Source organism: Mustela erminea, chromosome 17 (assembly GCF_009829155.1).
Source record: "Mustela erminea isolate mMusErm1 chromosome 17, mMusErm1.Pri, whole genome shotgun sequence".
In the NCBI taxonomy this organism is placed as follows: domain Eukaryota; kingdom Metazoa; phylum Chordata; class Mammalia; order Carnivora; family Mustelidae; genus Mustela; species Mustela erminea.
In genome coordinates, this window is record NC_045630.1 from 7,858,433 (window position 1) to 7,883,483 (window position 25,051).

General features: G+C 46.0%; 1 protein-coding gene across 1 annotated transcript in view; it reads right to left on the reverse strand.

Annotated features, from left to right (window-relative positions):
- Positions 1 to 8,767, reverse strand: part of PLD5 (phospholipase D family member 5) — a 394,554-nt gene extending 385,787 nt beyond the window's left edge. Inside the window, exon 1 of the mRNA XM_032317256.1 lies at positions 8,492 to 8,767. Within this exon, the coding sequence (XP_032173147.1) occupies positions 8,492 to 8,680 (189 nt within the window). The 5' untranslated portion in view covers positions 8,681 to 8,767. The remainder of the gene's footprint in view (positions 1 to 8,491) is intronic.
- Between the last annotated feature and the right edge of the window lie 16,284 nt (positions 8,768 to 25,051).

Consider the following 25,051-nt stretch of genomic DNA (forward strand, 5'->3'; position numbering starts at 1 on the left):
AGATTTTTTTTATTATATTATTTTCTAGAAACCTCATTGTTTCCATTTCTAAATTAGATTTATAACCTACATTAAACTGATTATTGTGTATGGCATTAAAGAGAAGTCAAGATCCATTTTTCATTCTGATGTACAACTGACCAAGAACCATTTTTTAAAAGACCATCTTTTTCCCACTACGCTTCTGTGCCCACCAGTTTTGTCAAATTTCAAGTACCTGTCAATAACAAAGTATACACACAGGTCTCTTTCTGCATTCTCTATTCTGTCAACTGATCTACTTGTTTATCCCTGCACCAGTACCACATTGCTTCGATTAATTTAGATTATAATAAGTCTTAATATATAGAAACATTCTTCTAATTTCATTCTTCTTCATCAAGATTATGCAGGCTATTCTTGGTCATTGGTATTTTCACATAATTTTTAGAATCATTTTCAACAGATTTACACACACAAACTTGTTGGGATTTAACTGAATTGTATCTGCGCTCTGGTACAGTCTGTGGAGAATTAAAAAGAGATCTTCCCTGTTTCCTTAAGTAGCTGTTATTTGTATGCTAATGTAAATGGTAAAGATCTTTAGTTTTGCATTGGAATAACTTTTTTCTAATTTGATTTTGCATATTGACCTTGTATGGAGTGGCTGTGATAAATCCTGGGACATTATTAATTCATTAGGTGTATCAGTGGTGTATTTGGGTTTCAAACGTTCATATTCAAGTCAACTGCTAAGAATGACAATTTTATTTCCTCCTTTTCAATCCTTATATATTCCTTTTTCTTGCTTTCTTGCATTGGCTAAGACCTCCTGTACAATGCTGAGTATAAGTCATGATAAGTGGATATCTCCATTCTACTTACAATCTGTGCAAATAATTTTTCAATATCTCACCATTAACTGTTGAGTTTTTGTTTTTTTTAAAAATGCCTGTGTCAGAACAATAAAATTTCTTTTTATGTCCACTTTGTTGAGAATTTTGTCACGCTTAGGTATAGAATTTTATCAAGTGCTTTTTCTTCAACTGTTGGAATAATCACTTGGGTATACTCAATCATTCTTTTAATGTGATCAATTCCATCAATTGATTTTCAAATTTTATAGCAACTTTGCATTACTGAAATAAACGAGTTTGTTATAATACCTCATCATTTTATGTGACATTACATATTTTTAACAGTATTTTATCCTTGTCTAAACAAGTCCTTCAAAGGCAGTGTTCTCGTGCTACTTTGCATTTTCCAGCGTTATTCCTAACACTGTGATCAGATGATAACTGTATTTATAAAGCCGTCAACATCTTGAGGGAGGGGCCCTGCTCTAGTCTTTGTATATCCTCCACCACTTGGAACACAGTACATGTTGTATAAATGCTTGTTACATGAAAGTCCTTGGAATCTCCTAACAAAGTTAAGTGTCTTCCACATAAAAGGTGCCTGCAAGGTATGCCTCAGTGGCATAGCTGATTAAGCATCAGACTCTTGGTTTCTGCTCAGGTCATGATCTCAGGGTCCTGAAACACAGCCCCAACTGTGCACAAGTATGCTTAAGATTTTCTTTCTTGGGGTGCCTGGGTGGCTCAGTGGGTTAAAGCCTCTGCCTTCAGCTCTGGTCATGATCCCAGGGTCCTGGGATCGAGCCCGGCATCGGGCTCTCTGCTCAGCAGGGAGCCTGCTTCCTCCTCTCTCTCTGCCTGCCTCTCTGTCTACTTGTGATCTCTGCCTGTCAAATAAATAAATAAGATCTTTAAAAAAAAAAAAAAAAGATTTTCTTCTTCCTCTGCCCCTGCCCTCCTCCCGCACACATGCTCTCTCTCTCTCTCAAATAAATAAATAAAATCTTTAAAAAGGAAAAAAAAAAAAAAAACAAGTCACCTGCAGCAAGAATCTGTTGCCGAGTCCCAGCCTCCCAAGCTAACTCCTTCTGGTGTTGCTGGATCAGACCTATGAACTTAAGGGCAGGAGCCCAATCCTACGTAAGTCAGAGAAGGAGTATAGCCACAAGGCTCCCTGTCTGCTTTAGGGAATAAAGAACCATATTTATCAGCCAATGGCCATGACATCTGGTCCCACGGTACCAGGTCAGGCAGTTTGACTTGGGCCCACTTTATGTGTTAGACAGCAGTGAGATTTTGCGAGGTGATTAATTCTACCTAGGAAAGGTGCCTTGTTCTTTATTTTTCCCCCCCCATAAGCTCTGCTTAAAGGCTTGATCTGCGATTTTAGAAATTGGGCTCATGTTTTTCTGTTTGTGAGAAAAATTAAAAAAAAATTTTTGTTTTTTTTTTTTAAAAAGTCTGTCTCTGAACAGTCACATTTTGGCATTTCAACTGTTCCTGAACATTCATTGTTGTATTCTAAGCTCTTGCAATACAATCTGTGTGGGTGTGAATCTTAAGACAACTTAGTAACTTCACGGTCTGCAGTATATGCACCCGGAGCACCATTCCTGGGTGGATATCTTAGCAACGAGCCTACCTTTGCCTGATCATGCCCCGTTATCAGTCAATTCATATAAAAACATCGCAAAAGCTCCCTCACATTTCTTGATCTTTGGAGCTAAAATAGAAGAACTGAAATCTGTTACACAGATTAAAACCCGAGAGAGGCACAGAAGTCTGCCAAGAGAGGTAAAAACTTCTAGAGAAACTGGCCAGAAATTGGTATATGGCTATTATACGGAAGAAGGGAGGAAACAGAAACCTTAAGTCCAATCCTCTCCAGCTTCTCCAATCAAACGTATCACATATGATAGGTCATAGCCAATGACGACCTCAAAATAAGTCAGTAAGACACCCCACAGAGTTCAAAGAATCAAAGGTTCTTCAATATAAACTGAAATGTCAACCCGCAGTGAGCAAAGTCCATTAGTGGAATTAATATTTGCTACCTGGATAATGGACACAACATGAGGTCCATTAGAACACACTCCAGAGACATCTAAATTTCTATTCCTTGACGATGACAGAATCCCGCCTCAGGCTAGGCTTTGTCTGTTCCATCTAAAATCACAGGAAATCATCCTGGTAAATGTTCTTAAACATGCACCAGACTAAAATTATCCTGTAACACAGAGATTGAACAATAATACGTGAAGTTAGGACAGACTCTTTTCCGTTTGCTCATTTGATTTTTAATGGACTACCTTAAAGATTCATTCCCTTAGGTTGAACTGTCTTTGGTGCTTTACTGATCTGCTCTGTGGGGCATAAATGAGACTTTCACAAAGTCGTTCTGTGAGACACAAACGGCATTACACAATACAAGCCTACACCATAGTGAGCAGGTCTGCTCCAATCCATTATTATTTGCTCATCATGTGAATAATTTATTCCAGGAGGCAAGTGTGCCCTGGGTGTTTATTTACTACTCAGCGGTAACACACAATGCATTTAAGCAGGTGCATAGTCACGCTTAGAGAAGACAAGTTTTTTTAAGGGACGCACTCACCTAAACCAAGCAAGACATTAAGGTTCTCTACAAGTATGAACATTAAGGATTCTATCTTCCACTCTTTACAAATTCTCTCCTCTGCTTTCTCGTCCCATATTAAACAGACTTTCTGAGCCATTATGCAGATAAATGAAATACTGCTCCATTCAATTCCACCAGCACAGAGCTGGGTTGGAAAACAGGGTTGGGGATGGGGCAAGGAGGCCATCTCGGCTAGCAGAGCCTGCAGAGTGGGAACAAGAAGCGACAGGTTCTTAATGGCTGGGGAGGGCACAACTGGGGTCCCAGAGAACAGATTGGAAGCCAGGCAGATGCAGCATGACATGTCTGGGATGGTGAGAGGCCCTTGCCGGCCAAAGGGCCCCCATACTCTGGGTCCAGGCCTACATCGCAGGCAGGCTGATCTCAAACGCGACATCCCAAAGCTCTCTGGGGGGAGTGTAAGGGCTCAGCCAGAGCGCTAGCTAATACCTAAGAAGCAACCGCATCTCTAGGTACCGCGAGTAGAACACGTAACAAAGCCACACACGGTGCTAAGTGCTTTATGTGTTGTGGTCACGCTGAGAAGCTGGTCATGGGTGTCCTCTTTCCCCTTCTTCTGGGTCTCTGTCAGGTCCCCCTTCCGCACCTCCTCAGAAGCAAGCCTTGGCCTCGAAACTGTCTTTGGTCAATAAATAGGGAGCCAAACTGTCTTTGGTCAATAAACAGAAAGTCTGTTTCCACCCTTCTGGGTGGAAACACTGAGAGACCTGACATGATTTACCATCTTCCCTTTAGCTGCCTTGACAACACGCATCGGGATGGAGCTTCCGGCAGGCCAGGCAACTCCCAGAAGGAAACTCCCCCGCTGCTGTGGACTGCGTGGTTGTGTTCATACAAACGTCATACGTTGGAACCTCATCCCCCCTGCAGGCGGTGATTAGGTCATGGAGCTGGAATCCTCATCAAGAGGAGAACAGCTTATTACAGAATCTCCAGAGAGCTCCCTCCCCCTTTCTACCCTGAGGGGGAGAGCAAACAGAGAGCCATCTAGGAAACAGGAAGCACCCCTTGCTAGCCCCTGCCTGGGCGGGAGCCTTGATCTGGGACTTCATCCGAGATCTCCGGAACCGTGAGAAAGCCCCGTTGGGTATTTACAAGACCCTCAATCTCCGGGATTTGGTTAGAGCAGTGTGAACGGACTGAGAACCTGCACCCCGCAAAGAGGAGATGTGGGAGGGGAAATGCTATTTTGCAGTGTGGCGCCCCCAACGCCGTCAAGGGCTGTGCGTCTCTGCGACGGACTGATGGACAGTCTCTCTGGACCATCCCAGCAAGCCAGTGTCTCCTTTAAGGAGAATATGAAGGTGCCTCCTGGTGACTCTGAGTCCTGTGCCTGAGATCACAGAACTAATAAGAGATGGTGGTCTGTCTCACCAGAGCCCCACTCTTAACCACACTTAGACAAGAGCTAGCTGAGTAAGCACAAGGGAAAATAAGGCCTTCCCTAGCTCCGTAAGTGACATCAGGAAACTTCTACACACATGACTGGCATAAAACCAAGCAACTGAGCAGAGTAGCCTCAGCAACTCTCTTACTTTGTACCAAAAAAAAAAAAAAAAAAATGCAAACAGGGCATAATGTCACCATGAACCGTGAGACCAGCATAACTGATGCTACAGTCTCCTGTGGGATGACAGTTAAATCGTATTACGTGGTTCCTCTTAAAGTGACCCAGCCCCAGGGAGGGCTGACAGAACAGGGGTGGGTCAGGGGGTTGAAGGAAGGGCCCCCTGCTCCTCTTGCTTTGCTAGACCATAATGCTTCACTTTTACGTTATACGGTAAGTAACAGAGGATCTTACAGAATATAAGACGTCTGTTGTTTCCCGAACCTTCCAAACTGAGACTTCCACTGTTTATCGTCCACAGCCATGGGCACAGTGAGGCAGAATAAGAAGGAAAGGTTTCTAAGAACCAAGAGCACTATTTGTAGCTAATGAGAAGACAGTCTACCCGTGGCCAGAAATTTTACTTTTTCCTGAAATTTCCAAGTGGAGTTCAAAGTGCCGAATTCACGGTACCAAACCTTTGTAGCTTCTCATCATAACTTAAGGACACGAGAATTCCCTCATGTGCATTTATTTCTTAATGGGCATTCATCTTCAGTACCGACCAACAAGTGACAGGAAACAGATTCAAAGTTGGGCTCTGACCTATCCTTGACCAATTCATGTCAGTTTCACATGTATGGCCCGGGGATCAGTTCTGTAGCCTTTAAACCAGAGAAGGAGAGATAAATTATTGTCACTTTTAGCTAAGTGGGTGGAAGTATATTCCTTCGCCGTCACTTTACATTGTGTTATTGACTCTCAGACTGAGCAATGCCTCTGAAGTCTGGACGGAGTCCACACGCCGCCACATTTCATTCCAGGGAATTCCGTCACTGCAATGACTGAGAATGTGTGTCATCTGAAGCCGTAACTTACTTATGCCCTTAATTCTAGATTGGTTTTTTAAAAACCGGCAAAAGAACGTAGGCCATTTGCATGCATATGATCTCCATCATAATTACTCATTTTTTTAACCTAATAAAAAATGGTGGCCCTCCATTTGATTAGACAGATCAAAGGGATTTTTTTCAACTACCCTATATCACCTTTGAATTTCATATAACACTCATCACTCATTCTAATCTCTGTGGTGTTACATAGGTTCAGCACGCCATGTATAATAAAGTCAATATTACGTTTTCAGCTTTGCATGGCAAAAATATACTAGGTTCCCTATGTTACAGGTTTTTAAATTTCAACTATCTAACTAGAAATTCACATCAAACTACCTGAAATGTGGTGTACCCCAACATCTGATATCTATTATAAATACCCCAAGCTTGACTTCAGATAAAATTTTTATTTTTATGCTCATTTAATTTTTTCATTGTACTTTCAAAAATACTATTTTTCCTTTAAAACGTAGATGCTCCAAAGGAACAAGAGAATGTCTAAAAAAATTTCACTGGAGCAAAATGCCCCCTTTCTAACTGAAAGCAGATACAGAGAAAACCATCAGAAGCAGAGTACCTGTCTCATGAAATGTATTTGAGAGAGCAAACAAAAATGCTGTGTTGATTTAAATAACAAATGAGGTGGCTTTCTTTTTCTTTTTCTTTTTTTAATGCAATGCTCTCTTTTTCTTTTCTTTCTTTTTTTTTTTTTTTTTTTTTTTAGTGCAATGCTCTCATTCTCTGAATGAATAAGAAAGCATGGGACCTCAGGTGCCTCTAAACAAGCAGACTTTCCTTTTCTTGGTCTGTAAGCCTCAGGAGAGGCTCAGCATCCAACACTCACCCAGAACCGTGAGGCTGCCATGGCCCACCCCAGCAGGCCTTGAAACTCAGTGGAAATGTGAAAGTGAGGACGCACTGAAGTCAAAGCTGTGCACTGTCTGGGACTCAGGGAGACCTAGAAAAGGGTGCACTACTGGTTTCCACTTGGAGAAGAAAGGCAACAGAGCAGGTAAAAGCACAAGGTGCAAATGAACACATATTCAGGGAAAGGGAGATTATTCTCCCACTGCTCTAAGACCGGACCAGTTTCCCTGGTACTGACATCAGACACAGCTTCTAGTGCCAAACTCCAAGAAGGTGCTCTTGAAACTACTAACCACCAGATCCCTATGCTAATTCCGGAACTTGCATTTTTAAGTGGATTCTGCTGCTTTTCAAACAACTTGTTCTCCTAGAATCAGCTACTTCCATGGCCCTAAGGATCTGAGACATCCTTCGGATACCCGGAAATGGTTCTGTACACCCAAGACAGCCTGTTCCCCAACTGGAAGCTTTAAACTCCAGCTTTCAAGGGACTTAATCAGGCCCTCAGAGAAAAGGCACAGACCTTCCTTTCAGGCTGTGGGAGAAACACCCCTTTGCACGCTGCTTCTTGGGAAGCTTGATGTTGCTGCAAAACCCAGGAGAGGAGAAGCGCTTGGGGCGCGGGGCGGGGGGGGGGGGGGGCGGTGCAGATGTGAGTGAGGTCGGTGGGGCAGCAGAAGATGTGTGAGTTTACGAAGTTCTCCTTCTTATCTTTCTGTCACAATGGGAGATGTGACCCAAACACAAGGAAACCTCCACATTCCATTAACGGGCTCGATTCGGATTATGCAGCTCCGCGGGAAGAAACAGCATCCTCTCCCTGCCTAGCGGGGCTGCACTCCGAGAGAATTCTCTTAGTTTCATTTTAACATCTGGTTTAAGAAGAGGCTGACGGGTCAGGGTGGAAACTGGGGATCCACTAAACGTCTCTTTAGAGGGACTTTCCCCTTCCAGAACGGCGAGCCCCAGGGGCTCAGCTCCGGCGCCCCGGACGCCGCCCGCGAGGCGCGCGCTCAGCGGAGCGGAGGTCCCGGCTCGCCGGCTCCCACCCGGCCGGGCGGCGGTTCCCGCGGAGCAGGGCGGACCGCTCGCCTTTCTCCTCCTCGCAGCGCGCACAGCTCTCCCTAGTTGGGCTCAAGCAAGGATGGCCAGCGGCTCACCCCGGAGCACGGGCTGCAGAAAACTCTCCCGGCTCGTGCGCGGACCCAGGCGGAGTCGCCCGCGGCGGCTCCCGCGCGGACTCGCGGTGGGTAGTTTCTGGACGAAGTAACACAGCCCCAAAGACCGTCTGGCCCCTCTGGAGCGCACCACCGTGCGACGCCACGTTCCTCGGAGCCCCGCTGGGGCAGTTCCCCTTCTCGCTCACCCCGCAGAGGCGCGCCGAGAACGCGGTGCCCACGAACCCTGAAAAAAGCCCGTGGGGGAGGTCGAGGTGCGCTGGGGGGGGGGGGCGGGCAGTGCCAGGAAAGGCACCTTTCCTCCCCTCTCCTCTCCTCCCCGCAGCCCGGTCCTTCCCGGCAAGAAAGTGCAAAACAGAGCCTCAGGGCGGAAGGAGGACGCGGCCGCCCCGTCCCCGAGGCGCGCCACCTGCCGGGTCCCCCGCGCCCGGCCCCGCCGCCCCGCGCGCGCTCCGGCCACCTCCGGGGCAGGTGCCGGGCCGAGGCCCCGGGGAGCGCGCCGCTCTTACGTGCTCCAGCTTGTCTTTCCTCCGGAGCCAGACGCTGGCGCTGTAGTCCTGCTGCTTGACGCTGCTGTAGAAGTTCGCGCCCACTCGGGTCAGGCTCGGCGAGGGCTCCTTGGGGCGGCTTTTGAGCCTCATCTGCTCGAAGCCCTCGTGGGGGGAGGCCGAGAGCCACTCGTGCTGCCGGATCTCCATCCTGACATGACCAGGCGGCGGCCGGCGCGCAGCAGGCTGGAGGGCGCGCGGGAGGCCGGGCCGGGGCTGGAGGAGGAGCGAGCGGGCGCGGGGGGCGCGGGGAGCCGAGCGCGCTGCCGGGCGGGAGCAGCGCGGAGGGAGGGGGTGGGGGAGGTGGGAGAAAGGGGCGGGGGCGAGAGGGACGCAGGGAGGGAGGGAGGGGAGCGGGGTCCGGGGAGGCGGGAGCCCCGGGTGCACGCCGCGGTGGCCGCGAAGCCCCCGCCGGCTGCGGTCGGAGCGGGGCGCCCCGCACGCCGGCTTCTTGCGGCAGCGGCTGGGACTGGGCCGGCCCGGGGCGGCGGCGGCGGCGGCGCGGGTGGGGTGCGGGTGGGAGGGGCCGCGGCCCGCAGCCAGCCCGAGCCCGCAGGTTGGTGCAGTGAGGAGCCGCGCCGCCCGCCGCGGGCCCGAGGGCTGCTAGCCCGCCGGCGCCCCTCCCGCCGCGGCGCGCCGGCCCCTCCTCGCGGGGCTGCACCTCTCCGGCTCGCGCCGGTACTGGAAAGCGAGCAGCCGCCGGAGGGGGAGCGCGGTCTCCGCGCCTTCTCCCTGCCGCTGGCCCGGCGCGGGGCTGGATCCCCGGGGAGACTGTCGACACCACCTCTGCCCTTCCCCCACCCGCCCCCTGCGGGCCCAGATCAGCGGACCCCGCCTTGCCCCGGCCTCGCGGGCTCCTTGTTCTGAAAGTTCTGTAACTTCCTATCTCGGGAGCCCATTTGTCCCACCGCGGGGACGCAGAGCACAGGGCGCCTGGCAGCCCCACCGAAAATGGCCACAAGGGCAAGTGTTTTCTGGAGCCGTGCGCGCTACTTTCATCTGAGGGTGTAGCGCTGCCAGTCCTTCAGGGTGCAGGGGCTGGGCGGGCTGGTTTGCTGGACCCGCTGCTCCCCGGCCCCAGGTGCACTTGGAACCAGGCGGCCCGCGGCGACCCTGCCCCGGACCCCTGGCCTCTCTGCAAACGTCCGGCCTCGACCGTGCGTTCGCGAGGTGCCTGCGGCCCGGCGCCCTGCAGTGGTCTCGCTACGCTGTCCCTCGCCCCCAGGACCGGGTTTTACTACGCGGAGGGTTTTTGCTGCTTTCCCTCCCAGGCCAGTCTTACAGTCAGGCGTGATGATTTTTCTGGAAATAGAGTGGCATGTTAATAGTTAAATCTTACGTCTTTTTCTCTTTTGCTGCCTTTGCATTCAGCATCTTAGAACGTTTTTTGGTTTTACCGAAAAGCTCAGTAACAATTCGTGCCAAAGATTTCTCAGGTCCATTTAAAAGCCTGAGAAGTGTATAGAAGGGGAAGAAGTATCTGGGAGATTTTAAAGAGGGGGCCCAGAATGTAGAAACCGACCTCTCCTCAGCTCTCAGCTGACCTGTTCCCCAAACGTCCAGCTTGGATGATAGTTTCAAAGAAAGTCTGGGTTGGAATGTGATGGTTTTGTGAGGGTAAGGATTGTCTCATACCTATCCAGATTCTCTATTTTTTTTTTCAGAGTTTCTATTTAAATAAATGGTATTGTAATAATGGAAGTTGAAATAAAATCCTATAACAGTCAATTTGGTGACAAAGTAACAAAGTAACACAAAGTTTCTGCTTATTCTAGATTAGTCATTTTAGGGGCTGAATCATACTGGGTAATCTGTACCCCCAACAGATGGGTTTTCTCTAAATCCCACAGTTACTCTGCAAGATGAAAGTTATTAAGCCCATCTTCCAGGTGAGGGAACTAAGACTCAAACAGAAGTAACATATCAAAGCAAAAAATTGGAACCGGATTAAAAGGCTTCCAACATTGCCTTCCATTGTCTTATTTCTCATTTTTTTTTTTTTTGCCAGGACAGTTTAAACTTCACGACTTTTGTTTCTTTTAAAAGTATAAACACACAATTGACATGACTACCAACACTTACATATTTTTTATAATATTGGTGTTAGAAAAACCTGAGTGCCCTTCTGCCAAAGGATATGTCTGATTTTCGCTCTATTAGAGCGTCCTGAAGGTCATGTGATATATGCAAACCTTGACAAATGACAGATACCCAATTCAGAGTAATAATGAAGTTCCCCCGTAGCAGAATTTAAACAAATGGTTTCCATGTTGTCAGGTTTTCATGCGAATAGATTTTTTTAAGTAGACCTTTATAGGAGAAACACTATAGGAGCTGAAACCATTGTTTAAAGGCGTGTACTGGTAGCATGTATGTTACAGGCAAACTACTAAATTGAGCCTTATAATCAATCCATTGATGATATCTGTTAGGATTTAAAATATCAGGCAAAACATAAATTTTTACGGCTTCGTACTTAACCTACTTAGTATGTAGTACCAGACATTACAACAGACTTACTACATTCAAATAAACCTGAGTGAAATGATATTCGCAATTTTATTTCGGTCTTAGAAACTTGTTCAGATTCATTGTTTATGACAGTAATATGGGGCTTGCTCATGGACCTTCAAAAGAATATTTTATATGAAACTGAGCTCAAGTCAAACTGTGGTAGGGAACACAAATAATATTTCTGAATGTGGTCAACTACAATATGTGAATCTTGCCCCCCAAATATTATCAAAATGGGTAAATATCATTGAATTTACAAAGTAACTTTCACTGGCACTTTTCCCTGTCCGTGTTCACGGCCCTCACGTGGTCTGAATGCAACACAGGTGCTAGGTATTACCCATCCTCCTACTCGTGGCTTCTTGGAACTGGGGCCATCCTTCACTGGGCTAACACTTCAACATGTGTGTGTTTGTTTTTAAGATCACTGGACTTAATATTCAAAGACCTAGGTTTTAGTACCAGCTCCTTTAATCTCTAAATTGTGACTTTCTGGGTTTTCATTTGGTATCAATAGACTTCAGATTCACCTAATAAATGGAGAATAATCACTGCTTCTTCAAATGATTGCTACAGGGATGAGCTGGTCTAATCCATGAGAAAACATTGTATGAGCTATACAGCGCTATGTTATTGTTTCTAGAACGTTCAGACACAGGAATGTTCTTTACATTCTTCTAGTGATAAGTTATCATGTTCACTGGCGGTGGGTGTATCGCTTAATCTTGATTGCTTGTAATTAATCATAGAAACTGCACTCAGCCATGAAATTGCATCTCATTAATGTTTATATTTATTCTAGAAATACTTTCCCTAACTTGCTACTTTTACACAATACTTTCAAGCTATATAAAAATTTCAGGTAAGGGCACCTGGTAGCTCAGACGGTTAAGCATCTGCCTTCGGCTTAGGTCAGGATCCCGGGGTCCTGGGTTGGAGTCCCACACATTGGGCTCCCTGCTCAGCAGGGAGACACCTTCTCCTTCTGTCTGCTGCTCTCCCTGCTTGTGCATTCTCTATCAAATAAACAAATAGGGCGCCTGGGTGGCTCAGTGGGTTAAGCCGCTGCCTTCGGCTCAGGTCATGATCTCGGGGTCCTGGGATCGAGTCCCGCATCGGGCTCTCTGCTCAGCAGGGAGCCTGCTTCCCTCTCTCACTCTCTGCCTGCCTCTCTGCCTACTTGTGATCTCTGTCTGTCAAATAAATAAATAAAATCTTTAAAAAAAAAAAACAAAACAAATAAAATCTTTAAAATCGGGTATAACATATATGAGCCATCAACATCTCTTGATCTCAAACTGAAACTCAAAGGATGCCATTGACCAAGAATTGTTAACATTGCTAAAGTCATCCAGAAGTCACAAGGAGAATTTTTTTAAGCCTTTCATAACAATAATAATACCTTACATTACCACGATATTTACATTGATAGCATGTTTTCATAACCTTTAGCACATTTAGTTCATGCTAAAATTATCTGAAAGCAGTCTTGGTATTTGCTAACACCTGCGTTTTTTGAAAGGAAGAGACTGAAGCTGATGGAGGTTGGGCTCAAGACCCGCCCAAATCCATGCGTCTAACAAGCCATAGAATCTGGTCTAGAAACCACTGACCCTAAATAAAGGATTTTTTTTTCACCACATCACATCACATCAAAAAAAAAAACAAATCTCAAACGGATGCTTCTCAGTACTTATGTTTTTTCATGTGTTTACTTCCACTAAGTAGTACCAAGCTTTTACTAAGTAGTTCCAGGCTTTCTTTACTGAAGAAGAAAACATTTCAATAATTAGATCTTCCTTGCGGAGAAAGGGGAACCCTCCTCCACTCTTGGTGGGAATGCAAGCTGGTGCAGCCACTCTGGAAAACAGTATGGAGGTTCCTCAAAATGTTGAAAATAGAACTGCCCTACGACCCAGCAATTGCACTACTGGGTATTTACCCTAAAGATACAAACGTAGTGATCCGAAGGGGCACGTGCACCCGAATGTTTATAGCAGCAATGTCCACAATAGCCAAACTATGGAAAGAACCTAGATGTCCATCAACAGATGAATGGATCAAGAAGATGTGGTATATATACACAATGGAATACTATGCAGCCATCAAAAGAAATGAAATCTTGCAATTTGCGACAACGTGGATGGAACTAGAGCGTATCATGCTTAGCGAAATAAGTCAAGCAGAGAAAGACAACTATCATATGATCTCCCTGATATGAGGAAGTGGTGATGCAACATGGGGGCTTAAGTGGGTAGGAGAAGAATCAATGAAACAAGATGGGATTGGGAGGGAGACAAACCATAAGTGACTCTTAATCTCACAAAACAGAGGGTTGCTGGGGGGAGGGGGGTTGGGAGAAGGGGGTGGGATTATGGACATTGGGGAGGGTATGTGCTTTGGTGAGTGCTGTGAAGTGTGTAAACCTGGTGATTCACAGACCTGTACCCCTGGGGATAAAAATATATGTTTATAAAAAATAAAAAATTAAAAAAAAATTAGATCTTCCTTAGCGGTGTGCTTGGGGTTCTCCCTGATGACCCTCACACTATGTAAGACCACACGGACCCCAAAACTACTCTGTTCTTGGCTGTCAAGCAGTAGATCCAGCAGCTTAAGGCGGTGTTACTTTTTGTAACACTTTGTTTTTTACAGATGTTTGAGGTTCACTGCAAAATTGAGAAGAAAACACAAGAGACCTCCTGTGTAGCCCCCGTCCCACACTCACACAGCTTCCCTCATTATCAACATCACACATCCAAGAGGTACACTTGTTACAATTGACGACCCTACACGGACTCGTCAAAATTGCCCGAAGTCCATAGTTCACGTTAGGGTTCACTCTTGGTGGTGTTCAGTCCGCGGGTTTGGACAGATGTAACATGATATGTGTTGATATGTAACATCACATATGTGTGTGTAACATATACATATGTGATGACATGTAACATCTTTCTGGCATCATACGGAGTATTTTCACTGCTCGGGACATCCCTGTCCTCTTCCTATTTGTCCCCCTTGCTCCCCGCCAGCCTCCATATCCTCAGTCACGACTGCTTTTCCCCCTGTCTCCGTAGTTTTGCCTTTTCCAGAATATTTTATAATGGGAATCATACAGTATGTTGGCTTTTTGGGTTGTATTCTTTTACTTAGTAATATACACTTGAGATTCCTTCCCGTCTTCTCCTGGCTAGATACTTCATTTCTTTTTAGCACCCCATAATATTTCATTGTCCCGGTGGACCACAGTTTATTTCTTCGCCTACGGACAGGCATGTTGGCTGCTTCCAAGTTTGGGCAATTATGAATAACGTTGTTATAAACATCCATGTGCAGATTTTTGTGTGGACATAAGTTTTCAACTCCTTTGGGTGAATACCAAAGAGCACTAGACAGCATTACTTTTTATAAATACATATGTTAATTATAAGATTATTTCCACAGAAAATTTGAATAAAGCCAATCCCTTAGAACCAAGTTAAAGTGACTGTAGATTTAAAATGTTTTTTGAAAGGATGTACAAACATGAATATACTATATTACTCCCTGACCAGGGTCTTTTAAGCCACAGTATTTTCTTTAGCCACGTAGTTATTATTGTTTTGTCATAAAATGACAATGAGAATTTTTAAATGTTATCTCAAGTTATTAACGGAGTACATGTATCTACCCACAAACTTAGTTTCGACTAAATTCTTTTTTTTTTTTTTTGTATTTGCTGTGTGCTGGTCACTGTAATGGTCCGTCACGAAAGGGACTATTTCGTTTCTCATTTTTTTTTTTAAATTTTGTTTATTTGACAGAGAGAGAGAGAGATCAAAGTAGGCAGAGAGGCAGGCAGAGAGAAGGGGGGAAGCAGGCTCCCTGCTGAGCAGAGAGCCCGATGTGGGACTCGATACCAGGACGCTGAGATCATGACCTGAGCTGAAGGCAGAGGCTTAACCCACTGAGCCACGCAGGTGCCCTTCGTTTCTCATTTTTTAAAAAGCCCACAAAGTAAGCATAACCATCCCATGTTACAGATGAGGAAACAAAGACCCAGGAAGACTTCACTTGCCCAGAGACATAGTTAACAAGAGGCAATGACGTGGCTGAAACTCAAGGTGGCTTCAGTGACTCTCAGTTCATTTCCATAGCACACACATGCCTGGCCTTTCTTGGGCTCCATGAATCTCCACTGGGCTATGAGCCCCACAGTGAGCTGGGAAACTGGCGACTAGTGGGAGAGGCGGTGGAGCCCCCAGGATGAGACCCTAGCAGAGTGAGTTTCTGCTGTGACTTACAGGCTGCCATTTTGTTTCCACAAGGAGAACCAAATCCAATGGCACTGGGCTATTTCTAAGAGTTGGAAACCTTGTTTCCCATGTCAGCTCAGTTGACAACAGTGGGGACTTACTCAGACTGCTTTGCCTAACTTTGCCTAACCAGTGAAATTGCTGTGGTTTCATTACGAAGTTGGGTTTTTTTTTTTTTTTAAGATTTTATTTATTTATTTGTCAGAGAGAGAGCGAGCGAGAGCGAGCACAGGCAGACAGAGTGACAGGCAGAGTCAGAGGGAGAAGCAGGCTCCCTGCGGAGCAAGGAGCCCGATGTGGGACTCGATCCCATGACGCTGGGATGATGACCTGAGCTGAAGGCAGCTGCTTAAACAACTGAGCCACCCAGGTGTCCCAAGGAGAGGAAGTTGGGTTTTGCAAGGAGCACTGGACAGATCCATCACATCAATACATCTGATTGGCTCTGTCCCAGAGAATTAGCCAATGTCTTTCCTGAAGAGGGGGGGAGAAAATAGTTGAAATGATTAACTGGACACTTCATACAACTAAAAGTTTCAAATGGGGAAAAAATCTGAATTTTCTTAACTCATAGTGTGCATGAATTAAATCAATCAGACGATTGCTTAAACTGTCATTTCATTTGGACTTCATGCCCTCAGGCTTCAGACTGAATTAATATTTCAAAATCACCCTGACAGTCCACTAGGATGACCTGGGACAATCTTTTGTGTGCTGTGGTATTCTGTATAAAGTACATTCAACTCAATTGTAAAAAAGGAAGTATCTAAAGATAAGGTAAACCACACCGTAAATCCTACTCATCCCTAGATTCATAAAACTGAAATCTAACCTTAAATTAAGGGATGTGAGCATGATATGGATTTACTGCATTTGGGCACCCACAAAGGATAGACTCTGTGTCCTTTCCTGTATTTTTATAGGACACTGGTAGTAGTCATGGTTTTCTCCTACTTGTAGTTCATCTGAGGAACCAATGTTGTTATGAGACCAGCAATATGGAATTAGTAAATATATAAAACTATTTGGATTCCTCTGTCATTTTCCATTTGTTGACTGGTGCTAAGAAGGAATTTGCTGACTCCTTAGATCTTGTTTTCCTGACAATCAGAGTAATATTTGTAGTAAATCACTTAAATAAATATAAGCTGACGTGTACCATCTCAGTGCTGGCCAAAGTTCCTGTTGTTGGCTTATGTACATTATGCAGTATCTTTTGAAGGTAGGATGTAACATAGTCAGCTCCCAACAATAAAATTCAGAAAGCTCAGAGCTAATTTTTATGCTCAGTGGCTGGAGGTTTCACTGGTGTTAGGTTTTCTAGGCTAATGATGTCCTTCTCCCTTTCCATTATGTGCTTCTAGTTCTTTGCCCTTGTCCTAATGATGTTATTTTTCTGGTCTTTGTTTTCTACTAATGGCTTTTTTCAGTGTAGGCAGAATATAAATAATAGATGAAGAATTAGTTAATCTGTCATAAACCAAGACTGCCTGTCAACATGTCAACCTGATAGATTGGTTTCAAGTTACAAAAACGATTAAACTGATCTACCGGGATGGATGGGGCACATTAAATAGCTCCCATCTCCCTCTTTTGACACTTGTACTCTGAGTATGCTCAAGACACTATTCTTTCCCAAAGCACTGATTTTAGCACTTGGTACGAGCTTGGTCAGGGTGACATAACACGAACAAAGCAAAACAGGATTTAAAATGATCTCAGCTCAGTCTGGCTGGAGAGCAGACAGGTGGGTGCTGGGCTATACAGCAGGTGGGTGGGGGCGGGGTAGAGGGTGAGCTGTGGGGGAGGGGCAGGAAAGGTGCCAGAGAAAATGGCCCAGAGGGGGATATAAGATCCTCGAAAGAAAATATGGTTGCACACTTAGATGAAATTAGCAGAGAGACAGTTTGACTTTGCTAAATCGAACTCAGAATTTCAACCTCACACACTTGTATCCAGTTTCCAGCGTATCCTCACTGTTGGATGAGCACGTGGGGCTTCAGGATTCTGAGAAATCCTAAGCCTCCTTATGAATGAATTGGCGATCTGAAGAAGGAGACACACTCTACTGAAACCACAAATACCATAAGATTCTGATCAAATGTCGAAAATAAATGCTGAAAAAGTAGTTCCCAAACAAGACAGCATTTTATAAAAATGAAAAGGAAACATTGAGAAAATCCACATTACCAGCATTTGGGGAAGAGAGCCTGGTTTGGGAAAGCAGGTCTAAGTGGTTGGAAAAAGCCAGTAGGTTGCAGGCAGGAAGCTGGTTCTTGGGGTTATTTACCAGAGTTAAAAATAAAATTAAAAAGGCTTTCTTTACAAGAGAGATTCTAATTTATCTGATGTAGCTAAGGTATCACGGAGGAGATGCACCCTAGAGGCAGCTGGCTGGGTCTGACACTCACCCGGACCTCAGGTTATAACCTGGTGTTGCTCCCAAGCTCAGAATGACAAGGTATGAACACTGCAGCCTTCAGTCTCTTTATTACGAATGGACATAGAGGACTATGTTATATTTAACACCATAGTAACAGGTGCGTATAACTTCTCCCCTTTCAATCCTATTGACAATTTGTCCAGTTACTTATCTGACTACTTTAGATGCATAAACTATGATTCTAATATCATAAACTACCAATATGAGTAGGATTATTCCCAAGATTGTGTACCTAGAATTTTATTGAAGGGGGAAAAATGGAATTATTATAGATTATTAGCTAAAATCTGAATATATGCACTTCCTAATGTTCTGACAGAGGATCTCAAGGTCAATGTATACACCATGAAGGAAAGGCAATCAAAACTTTTTGGTTCTCCATAAAGGAAGCTCCCCGACTTAACACTCATCAGAGACGGCAACATGTACCTATCATGGCCAGGTGATGGATGAGATTAGCTGTTAAGTTTCAGTCGAGGAACCACAGTGACAGGTGGGCAGGTGAGACTACGGAAGTAAGAACAAGTTTTAACTGGAAAACCCATCCCAGGAGTGCCTGAGTGTGCTGGAGAGACAGGACGGCTCACACATCTCCAGACCAAGAACTCAGAAGGAAAGGGAGAGGAGGGTAGAAACCAGTGAACGAAAATCAGCTATCAGCAGTTCGGAACCACCGGCCTAGCAAATGCAGGGGGGAAAAAACCCTGATTTTGTTGATAAGTGGGTCTAGTCAATTGAGTGTAAACTGTCAAGAAACAGTTTAGAAAAGGATACAATTGCAACAAGCCAACTGAAATTGCAAAGAATCATTGCTTCCATTTACAATTTTATTATGGGAAATAAAATGGTGGGTGATTTATATACACTCTCTCTGAGTCGCCCTGTTGCAACTCCTCACGCGTGAGAAGAGGCAGAGGCTGGCCTGAGGCATTGCTTTCCAGACTTCCCCAAGAGATTTTTGCATGAGAAGAAACCACAGAATCTAAAGGCAAGGAGAGCAAGTTTGAATGCTCCCTCCAGGCTAGGGCTGTACTAGAACTTTGCCAGCGTCTCATTTAATCCCCTCAATGATCTACTATCATCTCCATGTCATCGTCTAGGAACTGCGGCTCCCAGAGTGTGAGTGACAGCTCATGGTCACACAAAGTAAGGGTCAGAACTGGAAAACCAACCCAGGACTCATTTCAAAACCCAGGATCTCATCATACATTTCACTCTAATCCATTCATTAAGGAGCAGAATGCAGCAGTACCCTTTACCCCCCTGTTCAAGCCAGGCTGTGGACTGGCTCATCAAGGACACTTCTGGCATGTTTCATAGAGAAGGTTTTTGGGGTTTGTTTTTGTTTTGGGGGGGGTTGGTTTTGGTCATTTTTTTAATTTTAAGAAGATTCCATCTAGGAATCACAGAACTCCAAATGTGCATGCAATGGGAAGGTCCCACGCCCCACTTTCCTACCCCCCCGACCCCAAAACCTGAAATGTCAGAAGGTGGCATTTTATGTCCTCCACCCTTGCTAACCGCTGCTCACAGCCCCTCTGGGTCGGGCACCAGATGAGACGTGTTGCAGATTCTCCAGGAACCAGACCCTTAATACAGAGCTTCACGGACAAGCAATGCTTGGGGGGAATTACCACCTCTGGAAGGGAGGAGGGAGGGAACAGATCAATACCTATGAAGGCTCTAGATGGCCCCTTGGGGAACGGTGAAGCTGGGTGTCCCTTCAGAGTTGGTCTGAGCTGGAGGTAGGGACGGGGGATTCACTTGTGCCCCACATCGCTCTGTTACCGGATGGGCTGTTCCCCTGGGAAAACTTGTGACCTTGAGCAAGGCAGGCCATCTTCTGTTCTGTGGAGGCCATCCCAAAGGAAGCTGACAGGTGAGGGCCACCTTCAGGCAGCACTCTTGAAAGCTGGGGGATACCTGTTTCCTTCTGCAGACGGGTCCCCATAGCACAACACAGCACCCACCATAGGGAAGAGGCACTTTATCTTCCAGGCAGGCTTCTTTAAAAAATGATGGATCTTTCAAAGTTGCCCGATGCCGGAAAACCCTCACTCCTAAGATCAGATATCCTTGTTCTCGACTCCAGATTTTTTTTTTTTTCACCATAGTCCTGACTTTGTGTTCTTCAAGAGAAAGGCATGACCTTTCATCTTTAGGTTTTCCCAGGAAGGAATGGGGTAGGAGGGCCAGTGTCCCCCAAACTCCAGGGGTTCCCTTTCAAGTTCCCAAGCTGGTTCTCTGGTAGACCCCTTCCTTGAGATGGCTGGTGAAAATGTCCCTTTTGCTGATGAGTCTTCAGCAACTGGCCTCTGTTATCTCTCGATGAATAATCTGCCTTGTTTTTTGTTGAGTTTAGAAGGGAGTGATGGGCTAATACTGGAAGGATTGGCTTTGAAGCAGGCTGTTGCAAGACCAGTCTTTGGGGCCACTGGCAACGGTGGCATTAGGTTCAATGTCTCTAGTAACATTCTGAGCCACTAAGAATCTGAGACACTTTAGATCGCCTCTCATTCATCTGCCCACACTGGCCTGAAAGTCCTGTTTGGTTCGAAGGTAAGTGGAGTGTTTAAAGATCACCCAAAGAAGGAAGCAAGGCAGGATGATGAGTAAGTAAGGAAAACACAGCCCCAACAAGCAGATTTTCTACCAAGGACTGTCCCTGCCAAGACTGATGTTCTGTCTTGACCAACAGGATCTTGCCAAAATAGTGACTGGTAAAGAATGATCCAAATGCTCTGTGCCGAATATCTTCCATCTGTACAGTGTCGTCACTTACTGGATTTAGAATGGACCCCAGCTGTCAATGACTGTCCCAAACTGCTTGTTTGCTTAACCCCTAGGTTTGACCGAGGTTCCTGCAAACATCCCAGGTCAGCCAACCACTGGCCCTGAGGAAGGGTTTGGGGATTAATCCCTATCTAATTTTTATTTTATGTATCTCAAATGGTTTCACATTTTTATGTGAAAAAACTCAATACAGACAAAAAAAAATCAGTGTCTGTTTTTTCTACAGTTTATATCCAAGTGTTCCAACAGTGAAATCCTCTGCTGAACAAAACGAGGGGCTTGGACTGTGTGGTGTAGGTATGTGTCCCCCACACGATTCTGTCCCTGTTGCCCTCCTCTGTCTCCTTCTGGAAGAAACCTGTTGTCCTTTCCATTTTCGCTTGAATCTGCTAAGGAATGCTTTCATTTGCTGGCTAGGAATTGCTTGAATCTAGACAACTTGGGGGAAGCCACAGGGAAAGTGACAGCCCCGGGAGCATCTCTACTGTGGGGCAGAGACCAAAAACACAACTCTTCTGCAACAGGAAGACCAGGGAGGTGTTACAGGATGGGGACTGTGCAATCCTTATATTGAATACCTCTATCTTCCTCCCTCTTCCAGTCACATCCCTTTAGTTTTACATATCACACTTTGAAAAGGAGAGCCTGACCAGTCTTCCTGATGAAAGAGAGTTATGTTTTCTTTTCACCTGATGATTTGCCCACAGCGTTTTGGGCTGTGCCTTCACTTACACATTTCGAGGGCGGCTGAGATGTGTTCTGTACTCTCCCGGGTCATGACAGCCAATTCTCACAAGGTTACACAGTCCGTACAGGGGCAGTATAATCCACACCATAACCGTGTTCTGATCCACAAATCTTACAATATACGAGTGGGTGTGTGGTTCCACTAGCAGGTGAGGGTGACGATTGCTGTGAATAGCAAATGTCCGCTACTGTTAACCAGGGAGCGCGGGTGTCTCATGCTCTCCACTCTTGTCTAATAATTCCTCCTGGGACTTGGCAGAGACTCAGTCTGATTTGCACTCACTCTGTGAATCAGCATGTTAAGAACACCGGCAGCCTTGCTTCCTGTCTTCTGCCTTAAGCAGGTGTCAAGTCAAGGAAGATACTGGACAGTGTCGTCTACCTATTAGAAGAGAAAAGACCTAAAATGAAATACAAGACATAGTCCGTCATGCTCGTCATTAGGAATAGGGTGGATAGGGACACCGGGTGGGGGCAGTCAGCGGGGCGTCTGACTCTTGCTTTCGGCTCAGGTCATGATCTCAGGGTTGTGAGATGGAGCCCCGTGTCGGGCTCTGAGCTCAGCGTGGAGGCTGCTGAAGTTTCTCTCTCCCTCCGCCCCTCCCTCACCCCCCCCCCCAATAAATACATAGATCTTTCAATAAAAGTGTGGATAATAATAGCATTCATTGGAATAGTACTTTAGATTTCAAGATGGCTTTTACACACTTCACAGTGCATGCCGGGGCAGCTCTGTAAGATATGCAGAAAAACCCCTTCCCAATAACAAGAAGTGAGCTGCGGGGCAGAGCACGGAGGGCAAATACCTCTACCATGTGCCACGGGACAGAACGTCTGACTGCCACTGACCCCATCCGCGGGGGGTCACAGAGAAGCCAAGCCCAAGCAGGAGCAACCGGGTCCCTCCCTTGATGCAGCTCGGCTCTCCTCCCGCAGCGAGAGGGATTCCTCCCCGACAGAAGCTTCCTCTTGCTCCATCAGCCTCGCTCACAAAGGCACAGCGGTTTCTGTTGATCCATTCATTTCCTTGGCCACCAGGAAATAACACAGGGCAAAGGAAGGAGAAAGGGCACACATCCCAGCCAGAGGAACACCTTGGTAGGGTCAAGAAATAATTAAGCGACTTGTACTTGCCAAATACCCCCAGTTCTCAGAAGATAAAACCAATAAGCAACTCGAGTGCCAAGTCTGGATTACAGTCCAGTAATAACCACTACCTAGAAGGCAGAGAGAAGCAGATGCCATTTTCTGCCTGTTCTAGCTCAAAGAAGAAGAAATCTCTCCATGTGCAAGCCAACTGATCGATCCAGCTGGTGAAGCTGGAACTCGGTATCCCTCAGGCGTGCCTTCATTCATTTCTTCGGGAAGTAAATTTTTACTGAGCAACTTCTTTTACTGGGCAAGATCCCAAGGATCTCATGATGCTTGAAGGCATAGGAAAGTATTGACAAAAACATGTGGAGGGGCACCTGGGTGGCTCAGTGGGTTAATGCCTCTGCCTTCGGCTCAGGTCATGATCCCAGGGTCTTGGGATCGAGCCCCACGTCGGGCTCTCTGCTCAGCAGGGAGCCTGCTTCCTCCTCCTCCTCTCTCTCTCTCTCTGCCTGCCTCTCTGCCTACTTGTGATCTCTGTCTGTCAAGGGAATAAATAACATCTTTAAGAAAAAAACAAACATGTGGACATCCTCTCCTCTGCCTCTACCTTAATGTGGTTCACTTCTTATTTTATTTTTTTTAATGAACTGGCCAGGACGGAAAGTATAATGAATATTGCCTCTTGTGCTCTTGGAAGAAAGGATGTTTTTGTTGTTGTTCCTGTGGGTTGCAGTAAATGAGCTAAATCAAGAATGTTCCCAGGGCACCTGGATGGCTCAGTCGGTGGGCATCTGACCCCTGGTTTCAGTGCAGGTCATGACCTTGGGGTCCTGAGATTGAGCCCTGTGACGGGCTCCACACTCAGTGCAGAGTCTGATGGAGATTCTCTCTCTCCCTCTGCTCCTCCCCCTGCTCTCTTTCTCTCTCAGAGGGAGCGCTATATTCTGTTTCTACTTCCTTGCAATAGCTCAGGGGGTTAGGAAGGCTGCCAACTGGTTAAAGGGAAAAGACAACAAGATCCTGTGCCTGGCACAAGTGTATCTCTTGAGAGATACTTAGTCTCTCCCTTCCTCCTGCCCCGGACACCTCCCTCCCTTCCTTCCGCCCATCCCCCATCCCTCCCCCCTTTTCTTTTTTTGTATGATTAGAAGGAATCCAGGCACCTGCAGCTATTAAATCTGAAGACTTTCATTGTTTCCTTTAAGTCCCACACTTCGAACTTAGCATAAATTTTGAAGATCTTCTTTCCTTTCGTGTATAAATCATTTCCTTCCATTTATTTGCCTGGACCCGTCCCCTGATCTCTTTCTGCGGATCTTCTGGTGCAGCAACTTGAGTCCACGGGCACACTATCCGGGGGAGAGGGGGTGAGGTTATTTTAAGACACTCAACACGAATCCTCAGGTGAACATACTTCAAAAGGGAGTCCCCGGTAGATTACATTACTTCCTTCCCAGAGTGCCGCCAGGAATACAAATGACACCAGAGAAATTACCATCATTTACCAAATGAGGCTACACAAAAGCATCTAGTTTTCTGACTTGGCCAGGAAAGCACAGAGCAATGTGCGGAAACAGGCAGCGTGAAGTCGGCTTTAAGCGGCGGCCCTTGTTTTTAGAGCCAGAGTGTGATGATGGTCCCCTTGGACAGAAAGTACCTATCAGAAATCTGATACTCGCTCTGATGATATCATAGCAAGTCACTCATTTTTCTTAGTTTGGATGCGACCGTGCGTCCGCCCTATCAGGACTCAGTCAGCAAGAATAACTGATCTCTAACTCCAGGGCTAAATTTTACTTACAGAATCTGATTCACTTAGTTTGGTGTGAGGCAGGGTCTGTGTGGGCTCCCACAGACAGTGAGCCCTAGCTGTGCGGTATCTTCCCCCTCCCATGTGCTGTGACTTCAGGTTGGTGACTTGGAGTAGGCAGTGATGGGAATATTTATATCATGGAAACACACAGAGCAGGGCCCCCCAACCCCCACCTCCTCCCTCTAAGAGCTGGCGGTCAAACATTCACCAGACATCACGGCAAGTAGGCAAGGGGATAAATGTGGCTCATTTTCTTACTTCATTCTAACGCAACAGTCCTATTTCATAAAAATATTAGTTCATGTCTTGCATAGATCAGGCTGAAACCTAGCCTATTATTTAAATGCTTAAAGATTCGTTCCTGGGGCACCTGGGTGGCTCAGTCAGTTGGGTACCTGCCTTTGGCTTAGGTCATGATCCTGGGGTCCTAGGATCCAGCCCCACATCCGGCTCCCTGCTCAGGAACGAGTCTGCTTCTCCCTCTCCATCTGCAGCTCCCACTGCTTGTGCTCTCTCGGTCAAATAAATAAATAAAATCTTCATTTTCTTTCTTTTTAAAAAGACTTGCTCCTGATGAAAATGAACAAGAGGAGCTCCTGGGTGGCTCAGTCGGTTGAATGTCCAACTCTTGATTTCCACTCAGGTCATGATTTTAGGAGCCTGAGATCTGAGATCAAGCCCTGCATGGGGCTCTGTGCTCAGCAGGGAGTCTTCTTTGAGCTTCTCTCTCTCCCTCTGTCTCTCATCTCTCCCCACCACCCTCTATTTCTCTCTCTATGCAAAAAAAAAAAAAAAAAAAAAAGGAAAAAGAAAATGAATGA